The sequence below is a fragment of the Rhinopithecus roxellana genome, chromosome 5 (genome assembly GCF_007565055.1).
Source record: "Rhinopithecus roxellana isolate Shanxi Qingling chromosome 5, ASM756505v1, whole genome shotgun sequence".
Taxonomy (NCBI): Eukaryota; Metazoa; Chordata; class Mammalia; order Primates; family Cercopithecidae; genus Rhinopithecus; species Rhinopithecus roxellana.
The window spans coordinates 123,334,902-123,353,125 of record NC_044553.1 but is presented as its reverse complement, the minus strand read 5'-3'; the positions used below and the strand labels follow the sequence as shown (position 1 = coordinate 123,353,125).

General features: G+C 42.8%; 1 protein-coding gene and 1 long non-coding RNA gene across 5 annotated transcripts in view; one reads left to right on the top strand and one right to left on the bottom strand.

Moving 5' to 3' along the window:
- TRPM1 (transient receptor potential cation channel subfamily M member 1) overlaps positions 1 to 18,224 on the bottom strand; it is a 159,637-nt gene that overhangs the window by 26,041 nt on the left and 115,372 nt on the right. For all 4 annotated transcript variants that reach the window (XM_010362886.2, XM_030931755.1, XM_010362887.2 and 1 more), the window contains 10 exons: positions 16,894 to 17,186; positions 14,470 to 14,698; positions 11,392 to 11,514; positions 11,059 to 11,190; positions 8,914 to 9,042; positions 6,076 to 6,327; positions 4,372 to 4,546; positions 2,785 to 2,805; positions 1,890 to 2,034; positions 318 to 520 (listed from right to left, as the gene is read on the bottom strand). In XM_010362886.2, the coding sequence (XP_010361188.2) occupies positions 318 to 520; positions 1,890 to 2,034; positions 2,785 to 2,805; positions 4,372 to 4,546; positions 6,076 to 6,327; positions 8,914 to 9,042; positions 11,059 to 11,190; positions 11,392 to 11,514; positions 14,470 to 14,698; positions 16,894 to 17,186 (1,702 nt within the window). The remainder of the gene's footprint in view (positions 1 to 317; positions 521 to 1,889; positions 2,035 to 2,784; positions 2,806 to 4,371; positions 4,547 to 6,075; positions 6,328 to 8,913; positions 9,043 to 11,058; positions 11,191 to 11,391; positions 11,515 to 14,469; positions 14,699 to 16,893; positions 17,187 to 18,224) is intronic.
- LOC115897744 lies at positions 425 to 17,275 on the top strand. Its single transcript, XR_004057537.1, has 4 exons — positions 425 to 514; positions 4,333 to 4,550; positions 9,119 to 9,226; positions 17,171 to 17,275. It is a non-coding gene; the product is annotated as an uncharacterized LOC115897744 (long non-coding RNA).

The following is an 18,224-nucleotide window of genomic DNA, read 5'->3' as shown; positions in this document are numbered from 1 at the left end:
CTTTAGATGCAACAAATTAAGACGTTTTGAAAGGAGCATTCAATTTATATAGAAATTTATAGAGTAGAGTTATTTTAGAGAATTAGCTCAACTTCTAATCTCCATGAGCTGGTTTTCCTAATATCGATTACTAACAAATTAACGAAACTAGAAAAAAATGGATACAAAGTGAGAAGCCTTTTGAAAAGAACAGCAGTTGGACTGAGTGTGGTGCTTTTCACACGAGCAAGTAGTTGAGTGAGATTTCTGTGAGGATGTCCAATTAGAACACTATTTTGAAATCAGCCCAACTTAGAAATGAAGAGCCCTGCACATACTCAATCCACGATCCCGTTCCTCTTGGTCCCCTTCTCTCTTTTTCCTGCAGCGGCCGCTGAGACGCATAATGATGATATAGATGTGGCTTAAAATGATCATCGGTGGGGGCAGGACTGGCCTGTCATGAAATGTCATAATCAGCTGATATCGCTGGAACTTCCACACCTGGTTGGATATTGATTTTACTTCAAAGAAGGTATTGCTTTAAAAAGAATACATTTTTACAGTTAGTTATATTACTTTTTATAGTGATTTCCCAGAGCAGTCAGAGTTACTCACATTTAAATGAAAATACTCAATGAGATGGCCTTTTAGTGCCCTTTAGCACTGATTCCTTGATTATTCAATCTTTTGGTTTATCCATCAATGTGGACTGTCTGTACTTAAGGACATTGTACTCATAAATGACTAAGTTTAATAAATTGCTATGTACTACTTTCTTGAAAAACCACACCACAGTCTACTCATATACTCAGGAAATTTAATTTCCTTTATGTAGAGGTATAAGCCATTTAACTAAACGTTTTCACATGTTTAAACTTTCAATTCAGTCTAACAGGTAGATTACTACTTTTTTTTTTAACTGAATTAATTAGCTATTGTACTTATTTGATTGAAGTTTCGTTATTTTGGACATGGGGTAGGTACAATCTTTGTCTTATTTTAGCTTCCAACAGGAAGCAATAAGTGCATGATTTCATTGTCTACCAATACTGGGACCTTAGGAAAGCCAGTTACCTTCCCTGACCTTAGTTTTCTCATCTCTCAAGCCGGAAGTTTGGACCAGGTTTTCTCCAATGCCCTGTTCAATTCTAAGATTGCATATTTCTGTGAAGGATTTTTCCCTCTATATTTTTCGTCTTCGAAGCTAACATTTTTTTCAGTGTTTATTGAGCATGGTCAACATACTCAACACAACATGCCAAACAGGCAGGTTTTATAAGAAACTTGATTTAATCCTTTAAGCCATTTTTTTTCCGTAGGCCATTTTATCTTCTATTCTATAAATGATCAGAAAAAAAATGCTTTACCTAGTATTACAGTAATTGTAACAGCTTATGAAACTAATATTGCCTTTTGCACCTCTACTGATGAATGAAAAGCATGACTTGATCAAATCTTCTGTACCCCAGGAGACTTTCATCTAAGAAAATATTTTCATTAGATTAAAATACACACTAAAGTGTTAAAATACTAACCAAGATTAAATTTAAATGTATTTGTCAACTCTTGATTTATAAATACATTAAGACTGATTAAGTTTGAACAAAGAGACTGCAAAAATTGGATCTACTTAAAAACCCTAAAGAAATTATCCGGCCGGGCGCGGTGGCTCAAGCCTGTAATCCCAGCACTTTGGGAGGCCGAGACGGGTGGATCACGAGGTCAGGAGATCGAGACCATCCTGGCTACACGGTGAAACCCCGTCTCTACTAAAAAATACAAAAAAAAAAAAAAAAAAAAAGAAATTATCTGCAAATATATTAGTATCTTGGGAGAGTTCTGAGATTAAATGGAAAATCTGTACAGTAATAAATAATAAGCATGTGCTCATCGGCTGTGACACGTACTTGAACACAGCAATCAGCAGGTTCACCAGCAGGATGTTGGCGACCAGTAGGTAGCATGCCATGAGTGCTGGCGTGAGCCAGGCACCGGGGATACAGGGAGGAAGCCGCTTGCCTTCCTCATCATATAGGTTCTCACCACAAGGAGCTGAAAGAAAAAAATTGTTTTGTGCTTGCTTTTTACATATGATGAAAAGGATAAATATCTCTTACATATGTTTTTCAATACCTATTTCTTTTTTAAAATGATTTTTTCTTATTTCATAAGCAATATTTTTCCATGGGAAAAAATAAACTCATGCAAAGAAAAAGGTCAGAAACTCATATCTGCACTCAGAGATAGTCATTCTTTGTTATATTTCTAAACATTTTCCCATTTCTTTATTGTGGCTTTCAAATACAAAAGTCTTCATTTTCAAGCAGACAAATGTATCTTTATGTTTTTTCCCTTTATTGTTATCCATTTGAAAGTCATTGTGGCTTCCAATTATTTAACATTAGCTTATGTTGTCTTCTGGTTGTTTTCTTGGTTTCATTGACACATTAAATTTGAAAATATTTTTTGTTATGTCGTATGGGTTAGGGATTCCCTCTACTTCCCAAATTGTTTAATCAACTGTTTTGGTGCCATGTTTGAAAAATAATCTTTTCCCCCTCTGCTCATTTGAAATGCAACTTTTTATCACAGGGGGTCTATTTCTCCCCTAAAAAAATTAGGGTGATCCCAACAGTGAATATGTGGTTCTCTTTACTTTTTACTGGCAGCTTAAAAAGTACTAGCACCAAAACACAAGAGAAGTATTTGAAAACAGTTTAAGACTACTAGTAATCAGCTAAGGAAAAGGTAATTAAGAAACACATTCCATAGACTAGAATAATCAATTCCATGTAAACTTACGATTAATTTCCATGGCGTAGACTACATAACGATTGGAAAGCAGGATTTTTGTTTTGTTTTGACAGGAGGGGAGGAAAGAAAATAATATGGTTGAGAGAAAAGTAAAACAAGTGACTTAACAACATAACTGTTTTGCTGTGAAGAAATACAAATATTTTAAGCTTGGGAATTATTGATTCACACTTAGAAACAGTGATCTATTTAGAAGAATTACATACATTAATAATTCTAGAAAATATATATCATGGATATTTACCATATGTCATAAACAAGAGCAAAAGCTCACTAGTTAAGAATATTGTGAAAAAGACATGTTACTGGCAGATGATCAGGTAACCAATCACACGTTCCCTATATTCCACCACAAACACCTCATAAGCCCAAATAACTACAAAATTATTAGTTAAAAGAACAAGAATCAAAAACCTACATTTAATTATGTTACTGAGAAGAGCACAGCCTAAAGTATACCTGTTTATCTTCTCTCATAACCCAATTTAATGAAAAAAAAAAATGTCCAACAATAAAAATACTACAGTTTATACCTGGAATCCAGGGACTTTTAACATGTATGTATGTCAACCTAAACTAATATTCTTTTGAAACCAAATTAGATTTTTATGTTCTGGCTTACCAAGCTACTTCAGTAGTTGACTTTGCAATACCTGCAATAATGATATGGTCAGAATGACATTATAAAAGTTAGAAGCTACTGCATGAGCTGGTTATTGTCTAAACTGGAGGCAGTAGATATACACTGACCGCCCTACATTCTATATGAGAGGAAGATAATACAAACTTTCTATTCCCAAATAGCAGAGCTCTGGAAGTAGCAACATGTTATTATGACTGATGCTTTATGATAAATTACAACATGCAAATGAAAATGTTGGTCCTGAAATGGAAATGGGACTAAAAGTGCCTCCTTCATTGGCAGAACATTTATTCAACTGTCATGGTGAAATAGGTACAAGAACATTTGAGCTTTACATTCCTTCAATCCAGAAGACACCAGCTCAGCCTGCAGAGGACCTGGGCCTACATTCCCCAGAAATCTGTGCAGGATCATAGCCCATTTCCTCTACTAACATCCAGATTATTTTTGATAATACAAAATAGCACTCTAGTAGTGAAGATGAAATGGGTAGCTATGTGGAAAATGGGCTCTGATGACTTGAAGAAGAGGATGGTGGGACGTACCAGTTACTCTGCCCTGTTCACTAGTTCATTCTACTGGAAAACACTACCAGCCTTATCCTGGGGTGGGGAGATACTGGGTTGAAGAAAAACTAGGCTATTGGCATTAGAACTGCATTCATGTGACAGGATGTCCATCAGGTCCAGTTCAAGGGAAGTGAGACTCTTTTGGAATTCTAATGAATTATTTTTAGAATAAAAGAAATGACTGATGTCTGAAAATCCATGTTCCAGAATTTGTTCTTATTTCTTTGTAAAATAATTTGATGCCTATGGTGGAGTGACAAATATTTTTTATTTCCAAATTAATACATGCTCTTCCATTAATTTGGAACTGATCATCCGCCTCAGAAGCAGGGAAGAGAATCTTACTATGAATTCTACTCTTACGGTCTATCTGGTCTGCAAACACCTCTCCATAGATCATCCAGTAGGGCATGTAGAAGATATTTCGGGCCAGTTTCCAAGAAGGCTTCTCCTCTGGATGCAGAATGGCTTGACGGGCTACTCCAAAACTCATGAGCACGACCAGCATGATGACCACAAAGTACAGCATGTCGATCATCTGAGTAAGGAGAACGTTTGTCTCTCACTGTCTTGGCTCATGGGCCAAGTTCACCCTGGCTCATTATATTGCTCTCTCCAATTAAGCACTTCACGAATTCTTAATTAGGATGAAGAAAGCCTCTTTCCCTTCCTCCCTTCCCATCCCTGGGAAGGCTTTTTCCTACTCCGTGCAATGCTTTATGCCTAGAATGTCTTCTAGAACATTGCTATCCTCATCTGCTCTTCATCCTTCTTGCTTCTCCTCTGTTGTTGCCCATAAACACATGTACCTTAGTAACTAAAACTGCAAATGGAGAAACGGAAGAATTGTGAAAAAAGATGGGAGTCTGTAAGGGATACTAAGGAGTAAGAGGAGGGGATACCTAAGGAAATAAAACAATAATGAATTGAGAGTGTAGACCAACATTTATTCATTCACTACACAAGTGCTGAGTAGTTACAGTGAGCAATGTCCTGGTTACTGTGGATACTAAACTGGTATAATTCCTAATTTTGAACATCCCTTGTTCAAGATGGAGGCCCTTGCTGGAATTTACTAAAATGTACATCCCTTAGCTCAAAACCACTTGCCCTGTAAAGAATCCTTCCTAAATGTAGGAAGCTTGCTTTCTTCTTGCACCAGTCCTAACACTGAGGCTCTTTTAGGTAATGTAAGGATGACCTGCTGGTTCATTTTCAGTTTCATATTCTCTGGCCTGTTCTGGAGTATAAGTCATCATGGTCTAATCACATGAACTTCCTGTATTCACTCCAGGCCAGAGTGAATGAGCTGAAGATCATCTGGAGTACAGGTTGGGAATTGGCCTTGGGCTCCCTTTGTCTCTGGCTTCTACCACATGTTAGGAGGTTATAAATCAGGCAGGGTTTTTTTTGTTTTTTGTTTTTTGTTTTTTTGGCCATATGTGCATTCTGAAGGGGATGTAGTCTGATAGAACATCAAATCCATGTCCCTATACTAAAGAATGCTGAAAATATGTTTCCAGCCATCAACAAGTAAATATTTTGAGACATCTATTTTGCTACTGAATTCCTATTGCATCAAAAATCCATGTTCTCTTATGTCGTGGGAAAGTGAAGTAAGCTCTTATAAAAAAAGGAGGCTATTTTCTTTAATGTTGCTGTCCAAATAGGCTCATTAATAATAAATCAGAAGGAATAAAAAGCAAAAGTAATTAGTCATCCTACAGTTGAAATATGGTATGGAAGAAGGAAGACAGTATATATTGAGTACCTGGTATATATTGAGAGATATATGTATGCATATGTGTGTGTGTATACACACTATATATGTATATATGTTATGTATATATACACAGTAGGCCCTCAACTCATGTTTTTCTATCGGATTTTATTAAGTTATCAACATGTAGGAGAACTGCGTATCTTAAAGCAAAGAATATTTCCTTTAAAAGTCCAACTGCAAAAGAAAAACCAAATGAAATTGAAGGAAGCCATGCCCAAGGCCTGTTCTTATGTCCTAACCACAGCCAAAGTCTCTCTGGATACCCACAGGATGCCATTACTAACCATCTTTCCAATCATCATCACGTATGGCCCCAGATACTTGTTGACACCAAAGATGTCCAGGACACGGATGTACCAGAAGATGATATCCACACAGTAGATCACCCGGCCATAGCCCATGTAGGGCTGGTTCTGTAGGCGAAGAATTGCTCCAATCATGAATGTGGAAATGGCCACGAGATCTGTGATGTTCCAGTACTCCTGAAGCCAAACTTTGATTTTCTGGCTGAGTTTGCCTGGTTCTGACATGAGAATCTGAAAACAAATCCCAGAGAACAATAAACTGAGATGCTGTATTAGAAGTCTTGTCTTAGAATATTGAATGATAAGACTCGTGGAACATTCCAGGGCATGTTCTGGCCCCTTTCCTACTCAAAACCTCTAAACACTCTTCTTCTCAGGCAGAGAGAGATATCTAGAAAGGGAAATTCCATGGGATCCTCCCTATTCTTAGATTCAGGGTTTTAGAAACTCAGGAAATGCCTTCTAAATTATGTCCTTCTGGCTGTAATTAAAGCAGCTGCATTTTGATTTCTTTTTTAATTATCTGGACACGTGCCTGTTACTCCACATTCCAGAGTCACACAGGACGAAAACTCTAGAGCACAGATGAGCCCCACGTGGCCCCACAGAGGGGCAGTCCACCCAGTGGAGATGGCAGAACGGGGCTAGGAAATGTTTTGATTTGGCAAAATTCCTTTGCAACTTAGACATGAGAAATTACGGGAAAGTTAGACCAGGTTTCCCCTGCTTGAGATATTACCCTTTCAAAATCACTGGTGCTTAAGGGGAAACTTCCACAGAGTAAAATGGAAGATATTTAGCAAGCGGCACACACGCGCAGAGCCCTCCCAATGGCACAGCTGTCTGTGGTGCCACTCTGGGGTGGAGGGTTGCCGTGCCAGGTGGTACCCCTTCAGTTGCAGAGGTCTTGGGGATCTCTGTGGTAGGATGGGGCAGTGGTTATCAGCCCACACAGAAGGGATTCATTAGTTTAACAACCCGTGCACACCAGCTGATGACCGCCCTCTCTCTCCTATAACTGGGGGCAGGTTGCTGGAATAAAGAACAGTGTCTTGGTGTATGGTGGATCCTCAGCAAGGTCATGACGGCACAGTGATGGGAAAGCAGGCTGCTCAGGAAATCCCAGTTGCAGCACCTGCAGAATTTGAAGGAAGCCCAGCTAGAAAAGGAACAGTAGTAGAAATTGGCATGTATAATTTTGGATTCAGTGCTCTTTTGGTTTTTCAGGCTCTAGTCCGATGCCATCAGATTCCCTCTACCTGGACTAGGTTAATAATGTTTTTTAGTTCAGTGAAAGGGTCAACAGTTATTGCAAAATAATAGTATTAGTTGTGTATCAGTTGCAGAAACGATATGAAATGGTGTTGTGGGCTTTTTCAGTTCAAGTTGCTTTTTTGCTTGGGTACATGCTTTCTCTTTATAAGCAAATTTAGTGAATTAAAACTTCCGAATGATACTGGAAAGGAAAGTATCCGGCCCATCTTTCCTCTGCTGTCAGCAGAGATTGCCTACTGGGAGTTACATTTTCACTCGAGCCCTCTGGGATAACAAGAGTCGTTTGTGAGATGGTATCTGTTCTTTTTCAACACTGAGTTGAAAATCCTGTTCCCTCTGTTTGCAGCAAATGCTCTAGGCCCCTCCCATATCCCCTGGAGCTTTTCCCCAGGAGGGCTTGTCCACCTCACTTGCCGCGGGTGCTGCTGTTAGGCCCACACCTGCACCCTTCTGGGAGGCTTGCTCTTGGACACTTGGAGCCATGTCTCTGGTGGGTACCAATGACTAATTGAGGTGGGGCCCAAAGGTGAGACAGACTCCACAGTGTCCAGTTCACTCAGAGCCCCCTACAGGATTAGGCCAAGGACAGGGTCCACCTGAAGCCACACCTCACTTAGCTCCTTTTCCTCCTCACTGGGAGCCCTCCCTTCATAAATCTCTTACACAAGAGTCCAGAGATAAAAGAGATGATATTTTTCCTGCAACTTTGGGCTTTGGACCACACTGTGCAAGTGTCCCGTGTATCTCTCTTTCTCGCTTCTGGTCCCAAAAAACTAAGCCAAAATTTGTACCCAGTTGTGGTAATTTGGTTTATCTCAAGTCGCCAGCAGCATTTGCTGATGCTTTCCTATGCATTCAACCCTGTTTTCATTGTTAAATATCTTTATTTTGCCTCGTGTTTGGATTTGCAAGTTCAAGTTCATTCAAGATGTATCCATTTTAAATAAATGAATGGAATAAACTTGGAATTGTGAGTACAAAAAAAGTCCCACAGCATGTATAATTTGTTTTTCTGTTTTTGTTTTTGAGATGGACTCTTACTCTGTCTCTCAGGCTGGAGTGCAGTGGTGCCATCTCGGCTCATTGCAACCTCTGCCTCCCAGGTTCAAGTGATCATCCCACCTCAGCCTCCTGAGTAGCCGAGATTACAGGCACCTGCCACACGACCGGCTAATTTTTGTATTTTTAGTTGAGATGGGGTTTCACCATGTTGGCCAGGCTGGTTTCGAATTACTGATCTCCAGTAATCCTCCCACCCAGCCTCCCTAGTAGCTGGGATTGTAGGCATGCACCACCACACCTGGCTAATTTTTTTTATTTTTAGTGGAGGCGGTGTTTCACCATGTTGGACAGGCTGGTTTAGAATTCCTGACCTCAAGTGATCCACCTGCCTCAGCTTCCCAGAGTGCCGGGATTACAGGCATGAGCCACAGTGCCTGGCCCAACATGCATAATTTGCATGAAATGTTTTTTCAGTAAGGAGCCATATTTGCATCTGCAGTCAGCGGTTAGTGGGCTGGGGCAGGCCTTTGGAGTAGCCACCTCTCGTATCTTCTCTAATGCCAGGCTCACGATGTAGGAGATCACAATCCACTCCTGGAGGGAGGGCCAGCCGTCCATCCGCACCAGGATGACATAGTTAAACAGCAGCAGGTAGCCCAAGTATGATATCTGAAAGAAAGACAAGCTGTTAGCCGTGTTTGGGGGAATAACTTGCAATCAAATTTTGAAACCCATTTTCTTTCAGGTTGATACATCTAAAAGAATCTTTGTTTCCAACTGGACTGACTCATTGAGAGGAAACCTTCCCTGCACCTCACCAGTAAAGACAGAAGACCTGGAGGCAGGACGGGAGGTATTTTATACTTCAGCATGATATGGGCCCTGACTCTTCATTTTCTACATAGAGACGTATTTGTTGGTGCTGTCATCCTCACGGGGAAACTATGAAGTTGCAAACATTATGATAACGGGAAACTTTTAATAGTTGGCTGGAGTGTCTTCTACATTCCTGGAAATTGGAAAATGTTACTTACTCCTCCCTGCCTCACAAATTTCCTTCCTGATTCTTTCCACAACTGGGAAGTTAGATGAGAGGACATGCAAATGAGTTGCCCACCCAGACACGCGAGCTGACCCTAGGGTCCCCTCAGTTAGTGGTGGCATGTCCAGGATTTGCTGTGGCCGCAGCAGGGCCCCTATCTCTGTGGCAGGGAAAGAGGCAGAGCTGGAGGTGGGGGTGGGTGAGGCAAAAGCGGGGAGTTAAGGGGTTGGGGGAGGACCTGTGGATCACCTGTCCCCAGTGGTTCACCATGATGCCAAGGAAACTTCAGCTCCTGGGTCCCTCACTGGCACAGGCCTCTTTGGAAGGCTTGGGGGAAGGGTGCTAGAAGTTGAGTATTTGTAATTGGGCAGTTGTTTTTTTTTTTTTTCCCAAGATCCCACCTCCCAAACCTATAAATTTTGCCAGGAGACAGGCAGGCCCCCCTAGATCCACTATCCACTCCTCTAAGAAAGATTAGAGCCAGGTTCTCAGACTTTGGGCTGCATCCTAATCCCTGGGAAGCTGTACAATGTGTGATGACTCTACCCGATCCAGAGGGTCTGGGGCAAGGCCCAAGGCTGAGAGGCTTCAATGGCTCCCTGGCAGCAGCCTCTATGGCTGGGCTCTCCTGCAGGCTGGGTGCACCTCAGGCCCTCAGATGGTTCTGACCAGAATTGATGGGCAGCAGTGACTTCGGCTGTATCATCAATCATGGCTGCCACAAGGTTGGGTGTCCAGGCCCACAGCTGACCCTTGAGGTGGGCCCCCACACAGAGCTTTGCTCTGCCCCCAGTCCACCCTCATTCATCGCCCAGACCGTGGCCAGGGACGCAACTCATGTCCCATACCCTGTTCCCACCTCATCACCAGTGCAACCACAGCCCCGAGACCTGCCTGGCGTGGGCTGCAGCTTGATGCCTGGGGTTTCATGAGAAGTCTGTTTCCTCCTGACTGACATGGTCACACAAACCACAGCATGCCTGGCCACCCCCGCTGGTAGTTTCTGCAGCTCAGCCATTTCCCCCAGAGGCGCTCTGATCTGCCCTCCTGCCTCCTCTCCTCCTCTTGTTAGCAGAGAGCCACACTCTGGGAGCTGTGTAGACCCGGGCCTCAGAGGGGGATGGAGGATGGCTTGCCGGCCAAGCTGGTCAGTTTGGTGAGCACTTCAGAACGAGAGGCCTGGATTTGTTTCCCTATTCCAAGAGTTTACCATCTGGATTTAGCCATGCCCTTGTAATGACCCCACCAATTTCATGAAAAATGCAATCTGTGAATTTGCTCTTTAAATCACTAGTCATCTCTGTTCATTTAAAAATAAAATTATAGTTCCCTAAGTTTGTATTGCTAAAGGCATCAAAAGAGTCCATCGTAAGCAAACAGCATGTGACTATTTTGCCTTATGAGATGGTGTATTTGGGACTAGGATGGCCATATACCAATATATCACATATATCAATATATGACCGGATATCAAGATCCAATGTTAGCCAGAGATCTCAATTAGTCCCAGTTTTGTTTTCATAATTCATTTTAATTCAGTGAATTTTTAGAAACTTTTTTAAGCCCTTGAGATTTTTCTTGCTTCCAACATATCAAACCATTCAAAACATGCCGAATGTCAAATGTTTAGAAGGAGGCCTTACTGTGTAAAACCAGAACTTGACAATGGGCGCGTTATAAAATTCACAGATCTTTGTTCCAATGGGAATACTTCTCTGTTTTTTGTGCTCATTCTCCTCGTCCCCCTTTCTTGAGCCAGCATCTGCATTTGCGTCCTGGAAAACAGAGCACAGCACATGACAGGCAGGTGGTTAAATGGGAAACGCAAGGCACTCCCAGCACACAGGCACCATTAAAAAAAACAATTCCAAAAATGCTCTTAACCAGTGAGATTTCTCAATCCATAGTACAAGAAATCTCAACAATTTTTAAAACGAGATCACACTGATACTCTTAGGGTCAAGTGTGTCACTGACCGTATTCTCCTCTTCTTTTTCTTTGCCATCCTCATTTGCCTTGGATGTTTGATACGAGAAATCATCATAGGTGCGAAATTCCAAAAACAAGATGGTGGGGGGAAGAAGAATCCCCATGATAACCTACGGGACATAAATCGATTTTTTAAGCTGTGGCAATTCTAGAAAAATTTCCCAGCATAGTTAAAATTTTTTAATTATGACCTTCAACATTATTCAATAACCTAGGAGCCCTGGTATGTTTACCCCTGGTCTGATGTTCTGTGACATGTGCTTGGTACGTTGGTAGAATTGCAGGCAGTAAAATATTTAAGGACATACATTAAATTTTTTAAATGAATGGCAAGCAGCACTATTGATGATCCTAACTTTAAAAAAGAAAAGTCCTGGCTAGCATGGTGGCTCACACCTGTAATCCCAGTACTTTGGAAGGCCAAGGTTGGTGGCTCATATGAGGCCAGGAGCTTGAGACCAGCCTGGCCAACATGATGAAACCCCATCTCTACTAAAATACAAAATTTGACTGGGCATGGTGGTGCACATCTGTAATACCAGCTACTTGGGAGGCCGAGGCACAAGAATCACTTGAACCCAGGAGGCGGAACTTGCAATGAGCTGAGATTGTGCCACTGCACTCCAGCCTGGGTGACAGAGCAAGACCCTGTCTCAAAAAAAAAAAAAAAAAAAAGTCCTTACATGAAATTTCAAGGAAGGCAAATCTTTACATTAAAATATAATAATATAAATAAAATACAATACCTCTAGTGAAGTAGGCCAAAAGTATTTTATATAGAACTACCTTTGATATAAATGAGATTATGTGAACTAAGAGTTGCAAGGCTAATGTGACTCACAAAAGAAGGACTAACGGGCTCAGCCTAGACAACAAAAGGATGACCGGGTGCCCAGGTTCATAGACAGAAAACATGCTTCCATTTATTTATTTATTTATTTAGAGACAAGGTCTTGCTTGGTTGCCTGGATTGGAGTGCAGTGGCACAATCATGGCTAGCTGCATTCTCGATCTTCTGGGCTTAAGTGATTTTCCCATCTCAGTCTCCTGAGTAGCTGGGACTACAGGTGTGCACCACCATACCTGGCTAATTTTTTTTTTTTTTTTTTGAGACAGAGTCTCGCTGTGTCACCCAAGCTGGAGTGCGGTGGCGCAATCTCGGCTCACTGCAAGCTCCGCCTCCCGGGTTCACACCATTCTCCTGCCTCAGCCTCCCAAGTAGCTGGGACTACAGGCACCTGCCACCACACCTGGCTAATTTTTTGTATTTTTAGTAGAGATGGGGTTTCACCGTGTTAGCCAGGATGGTCTTGATCTCCCGACCTCGTGATCCACCCACCTCTGCCTCAGAAAATGCTGAGATTACAGGTGTGAGCCACCACGACCGGCCTACCTGGCTAATTAAAAAAAAATTTTTTTTTTTAGAGAGATGGGGTTTCACTATGTTGCCCAGGCTAGCCCTGTACTCCTGGGCTCCAGTGATCCTCCTGCCTTGGCCTCCCAAAGTGTTTGGATTACAGGCGTGAGCCCCCACGCCCGGCTGCACTTCCCTCTTTGTCAGCACTTTTCCACACTCTACCAATGGTTCAAGATCGTTTTAAACTTTAGTTTGAATCATAACTGAACTTTAACTTTTGTGTGCACTTCCTTGTTTTTCCTGAAATGTATGGATTTGCCTTCTATTTTCTTGTTAAGGATTATAAACTGTTTTGCTTCCTTAACCTGTATTCCTGACACTTAGGGGCTTCTTAGTCATTCTGTCTATTTATCGGAGTTATTTCTATTCTCCTTGAGTACTTCCTTTTTGGATCCCACGACTCCTTAGCCTCATTTAATCTGACCGCCTTTCTCTCGGCTGCACAGCTTTTGTATGGCAATTTATAAAACTTGGGGCCCGTTTCTTACACTCCACACCACGATTTTTCATTGTAATTTTTACCTTTTTTTTTTTTTTTTTTTTTTTGCTTGGACTACCTGCTAAACTAATTCTTCTGAATGGGAGGTTGAAGGTGTATAGTTTGAGTCTTTGCCTGTCTTAAACAGATATTCTTTTCTCATGCTTTTGAATAGTTGACCTGGGTAGAAAACATTCCAGGCTCCAAATGCTTTCCCCTCAGAACTGTGAAGGCCTTCCTCCACTGCTGCCTTCTGAGTTTCAGTGTTATTGATGAAAAGTCTGATGCCAATTCGATGTTCATCCCCATGTAGGTGATCCACCTTAGTTTCCTCAAAACCTTGAAGAACTCTTTATTCTTGGAATTCTGAAAACTGTTTATTAATATCCTAAGTTATGTATAACATCAGATTAGCATATGATATAGAATTGACAGACATAACGTTTATATTTCTAAGAAACAAAGTGCCTTCTATTTGTCAGAACCATACTACACAGCATAACTTGTACAGCCTTTTCTTTATCTTCATGGAGATCTCTAAAACAGATATAATACTGCCATTAGATTGCCAGGTTATCTGCAGATTAGAATCTCTTCTCAAGATAAGCTAGTAGTTAACAACAGCAAACCCCAGAGCTAGGGTTTGATTGCAATATAATTTTTCTCCCACTATGTCTTTTTCAAACCCTTTCATAGCTTCATATTTTCTCATAATTTTCTCCCATGTCATGAAAACATCGCTAGTAAAATAATATACAATTTCAGAGTTATAAGGGAATCTAGAAATAGAGTTCCAGTCCCTGCTTTAATGGTGGGTAGAGGACCCAACCAGGGTGCGTGTGCATGCTGAGTTATGCGGGGGGCTCCATTAGGAGACTCTGACTGTGGCGGGGGTTTGTGCAGGCTGGTGGGCTGGTCAGGCAGGGCTGTGAAGTTAGACCACCTGGGTGTGGGTCCTGATCCCGTGCTGACCAACTAAGATCCCAGGCATGTCATTTCATCTTAAAGCTTCAGGTTCCTCATCTATAAGACAATGATTGTCATGACGTCTCCCTCAGGGGGTTGCTCGAAGGAATAAATGAAATAAGCCACAGAAAATGCTCCGCTCAGCCTGGCAGAGAGTCGCTTGTCACTGTCGCCCCGGCCCGCCTCGCAATGCGTTGCACGCACCTTCAGGCCGGGGTTCTTCCGCATCCGCAGCCTTCCCATCCACATGTCGGTCAGCAGCATCTGGCTGCAGGTGTGAGCGATGAAGTCCCGGTGTTTGGCTGCCACCGCCAGTTTGAGGCAGGTCGAGTTGCTCCAGTTTTTCAGCTCGTAGGTCAGGAGTTTCATGGCGATCTGCTCGTCGTGCTTATAGGACTGATCTAATAACTCCAAAGCAAGCTGGCCGAAGTCTCTGGGGTAAAAAAGAAGGGACCAGGGTGAAGCCACAGTGGCCACAAGCTCTTTCTTAGGCATATCCACAAGGACTTACGGAGCCAAGGGACACAGAATCCTTCACTGGAGGGGCTTTGAGGTTCTCTGCAAGCAAGAAGCTCCAGGGATGTGTCCCCAAAGGGGGATGGCCAGGGACAGTGGCTGGGAGCTCAGTCAGGAGGGGGGCTGACTGCTTCTGCTGCAAGTGGAGCTGTAGGTTGAGACCACGTCTGTCCCTCAGGCCCCAGGGACATGGAGATGAGAAGACAAAGTCCCTTCCCTCAAGTTGTGCACAGATCAGGGAGGCAGACAGAAAAGACGGCAAAGGTGACTTCAAATGCAGCACGTGTGGAGTTGGAGCCCCAGTAGTGGGGCTGCTGGTGGTGGTAGTGGGGGGAGGTGGACACTGGAAGGGGTTACAGGAGGGCTGGTGGGTACCGGCTAGGTTCTTAGTTGATCTGGGTGCTGGTGGTGCTGGCATATCCCACCTGTGGACTGTCACCAGCTGAACATTTCAGATGCATGCCTTTCTCTGCACGTGTAACACTTCACCATCACAGTGATTACAGAGAAGCCAACATTCTCAGTGCTATGACAGAGATAAGGCATAGTTGTTATAGGGCCCAGGCCAGAGGGCGCCTAATGACTGATGGGGGCAGTGATAGAAGTTGGGGGGCATGGAGAAGGTGGCACAAGCTGAATTTTGAGCATAAAGTTTACTGCCTTCCCCACATGACCCAGATTCAAATATTTGACAATAACCATACACGTTCCAAGTTCCTTCAATTTTTTATAACGGAATGTGGTTAAGACACGGTCCCGAAGTGATCGCCCTCCTCTGCTTTTGTTTCTCCATTGTATAGAAGATTTTATTCCAGTAACGAGAAGCATGAGGAAGGCAGAATCACGTGTGGGAGAATGGCCTTCTCTGTCCCTGAAGAGGAATGCTATCAGCAGCACCTCTCAGCCCTCCTGCAGGCTGCAGAGTGACCACGTGTCACCATGTGGGGACTCTAGGAAGCAAAGGTTGGCATCAAAAAATCCATGGGGTAGGTGGACACGGCCCCATTATTAGGGAGTCTTGAATTTCTGACGTTTAGAAATCAGCTAGTAATTTTAGAAATCATCGAGTCCAAAATAAAAGCAGTGAACTTCAGAAAACAAAGGTGTTAGATCTTGGCCATGCTGCCTATGCTCTCCTCAAGTTTAGGTCCCTGTAAAGTTGTGCCGGGACCTCTGGTTTCCGGTGTGGCATGGAAGGAACTTGGAAGTCGCCAGTCCATCCTAACAAGTAACAAACTAAACAAGCCGAACATTGAATCTTTTCAGCTCCACCAGAGAAGGGAGGACATAGGGCAAACTGCTGTCCCCCAAATTGGAGAGACAGGTGGATACCAAAAACCACAACTTACTGGAGTAGAAACCTCTGCAGGAACCAGTGCAGAGTTAGGAAAAATGTGAACTATGATTGAGGAATTGCTGGAGGCTCAGTGAGGAAAGTCTGTGAGTAAAAAATTCCAGGGGGACCCAGTCATGCGGGGGACGCCCATGCTTTTGTGACCTCTATCTCAGGAGCTTAACCAGGTTCTCACAGTGAATATAGGAGAAAAATCCCTTTCTCTTTCCAGCAGGGGAAAAGAAACCATTTTGAAACTCCCAGAACATTCCCTTAATAGTCTGCCATCAGGAAACTGATTTTGCCAGAGCCTCACCTGCTGGTTTGATCAGAGCCTGACTGACCCAGGGGAAGCACGCCCAACTCCAGCCCCCTCTAGCCATCCTGTCCCACCTAAGCACGGAGGAAAATCAGAAACACCTGTGAAGGCCACAGTCCAGGGCACAGGCTCCTTAACGTTGTATTCCTTGTTAGTGTGTGTTTCCTTATGGAAATTAATTTCATCGTCTTTGCATTAAAATTGTGATTCAAGGAAAGGAAGAAAATTGTGTTTCAATTTTGATGCAAAGAGAAGGCAGTACACGAAAACAAAACACCTCCGAGTCCAAAAACACCTCCGAGAGACAGAAAGAAAAATGCCGACACGACAAAGTGATTTGTGAATAAGCTTTAACCACCATTGTCCTTAAGTGAGAAGTACATTGGCCACCCCTCCCTGCAGAGACAAGTACTCAGGATGGTCGTCTCTCCTGGCCTTTAAATCCCCACTAGACACTAACTTGGAATTGTTATCCAAGTCCTGGGAGATGTCATCCACCAGATCACTCTCGGAGGACTCGTGGGCCATGGCCTTGTAGAGCTTGCAGGCCACCAGGGCCTTGGCCATGCTCTCCTCCCCTCGCTGCCAGAGGAACACCGCCATTTTCTGGCGTTTCATCAGCACAGCCCACACCATCAGCTCGTGGAAGGGGTACTGGAACCGACTCACAGCAGGGTCATCCACATCGATGTCGATCTCTTCCTCCTTTTTCTTCTTTTTCTTTTTCTTCCCTTTAGCTGGAGGCTCATCATCCTGAGGGGAGAAACACGGATTTCATGGTTTTGCCAGAAAAGTATGCAACAAAGAATTCCAGAACTCATGGAGAAAGGGAAACTTTTCTGTCAGAGGTAATAAAGAGACTTCTGAAGTACATCTTACATTTCCACTCCGCATGTGAATTCTTTTGAAAAGATGCACAAGTTTATTATGATAAGTAAACTGTCTAAAACCAAATGAACTGAGAAGGCATACTACTTGCACCCCTGGGTCACCAGTTTTACTTAGAAGCCTTTAACTGAGGAGATCCTGCAAAACTAAAACAAACAAGCACAACCTCCCCCCAAAACTAAACACAAATAACATCATGGAAGAGGGAAGGTCCACAGTTTGTTTCCTCAGGGAAATCTTCCAGTGTAGCAAAAATAACACTCGTTTGCCAACGTAGCTGAACCAGAAATTAATAGGAAACATGCAAAAGGGGCTAGAGAAAAAAAAAATGTTTTAGGTTTCCCTCCAGTGTTTTAAGAAAGCAAATATTCCACTTTGAATGAGCACTGTCCTTTTCCCCTTATGGTGCAAAAGGGAAGGCTGACATTTCCCATTTCCTAAAGGGGTTATGATAACTGTTCTGCAAATGGATCAGGATTCATGAGAAAGGCAGATCGTGGTTGGGAAAACTGGCATGAAATATGTGGGGCTCAGACTATTCCAGGCTAATACTTTAGTATTCAATGGAATCACAGAAACAGATGTTTGTTCTTTTGCGTTTCCATCAATTGTCTTCTTTTATTCTTACAAGGACTGAGAGGTTGTGAATTCCTTGCATCCCCTCAGATTAGGAAGTTGTGGCTCTGTCTGAATAACTCAGCCACATTCACACAGTTGGAGTGGTCTGGAGCATGGGGGGTTATGGGGGCCACCTGACTCTCCAGTTCCTATCTCAAGTTGGTCACGACTGACCCAGTTTTTATAATATCATAACGAGCTGTGATAACATTTTAATGGAAACTATAGTATCCTGACTCAAATTTAAGTATCTTTATTCTAATTTTCTAATTTTGTCACAGTGAA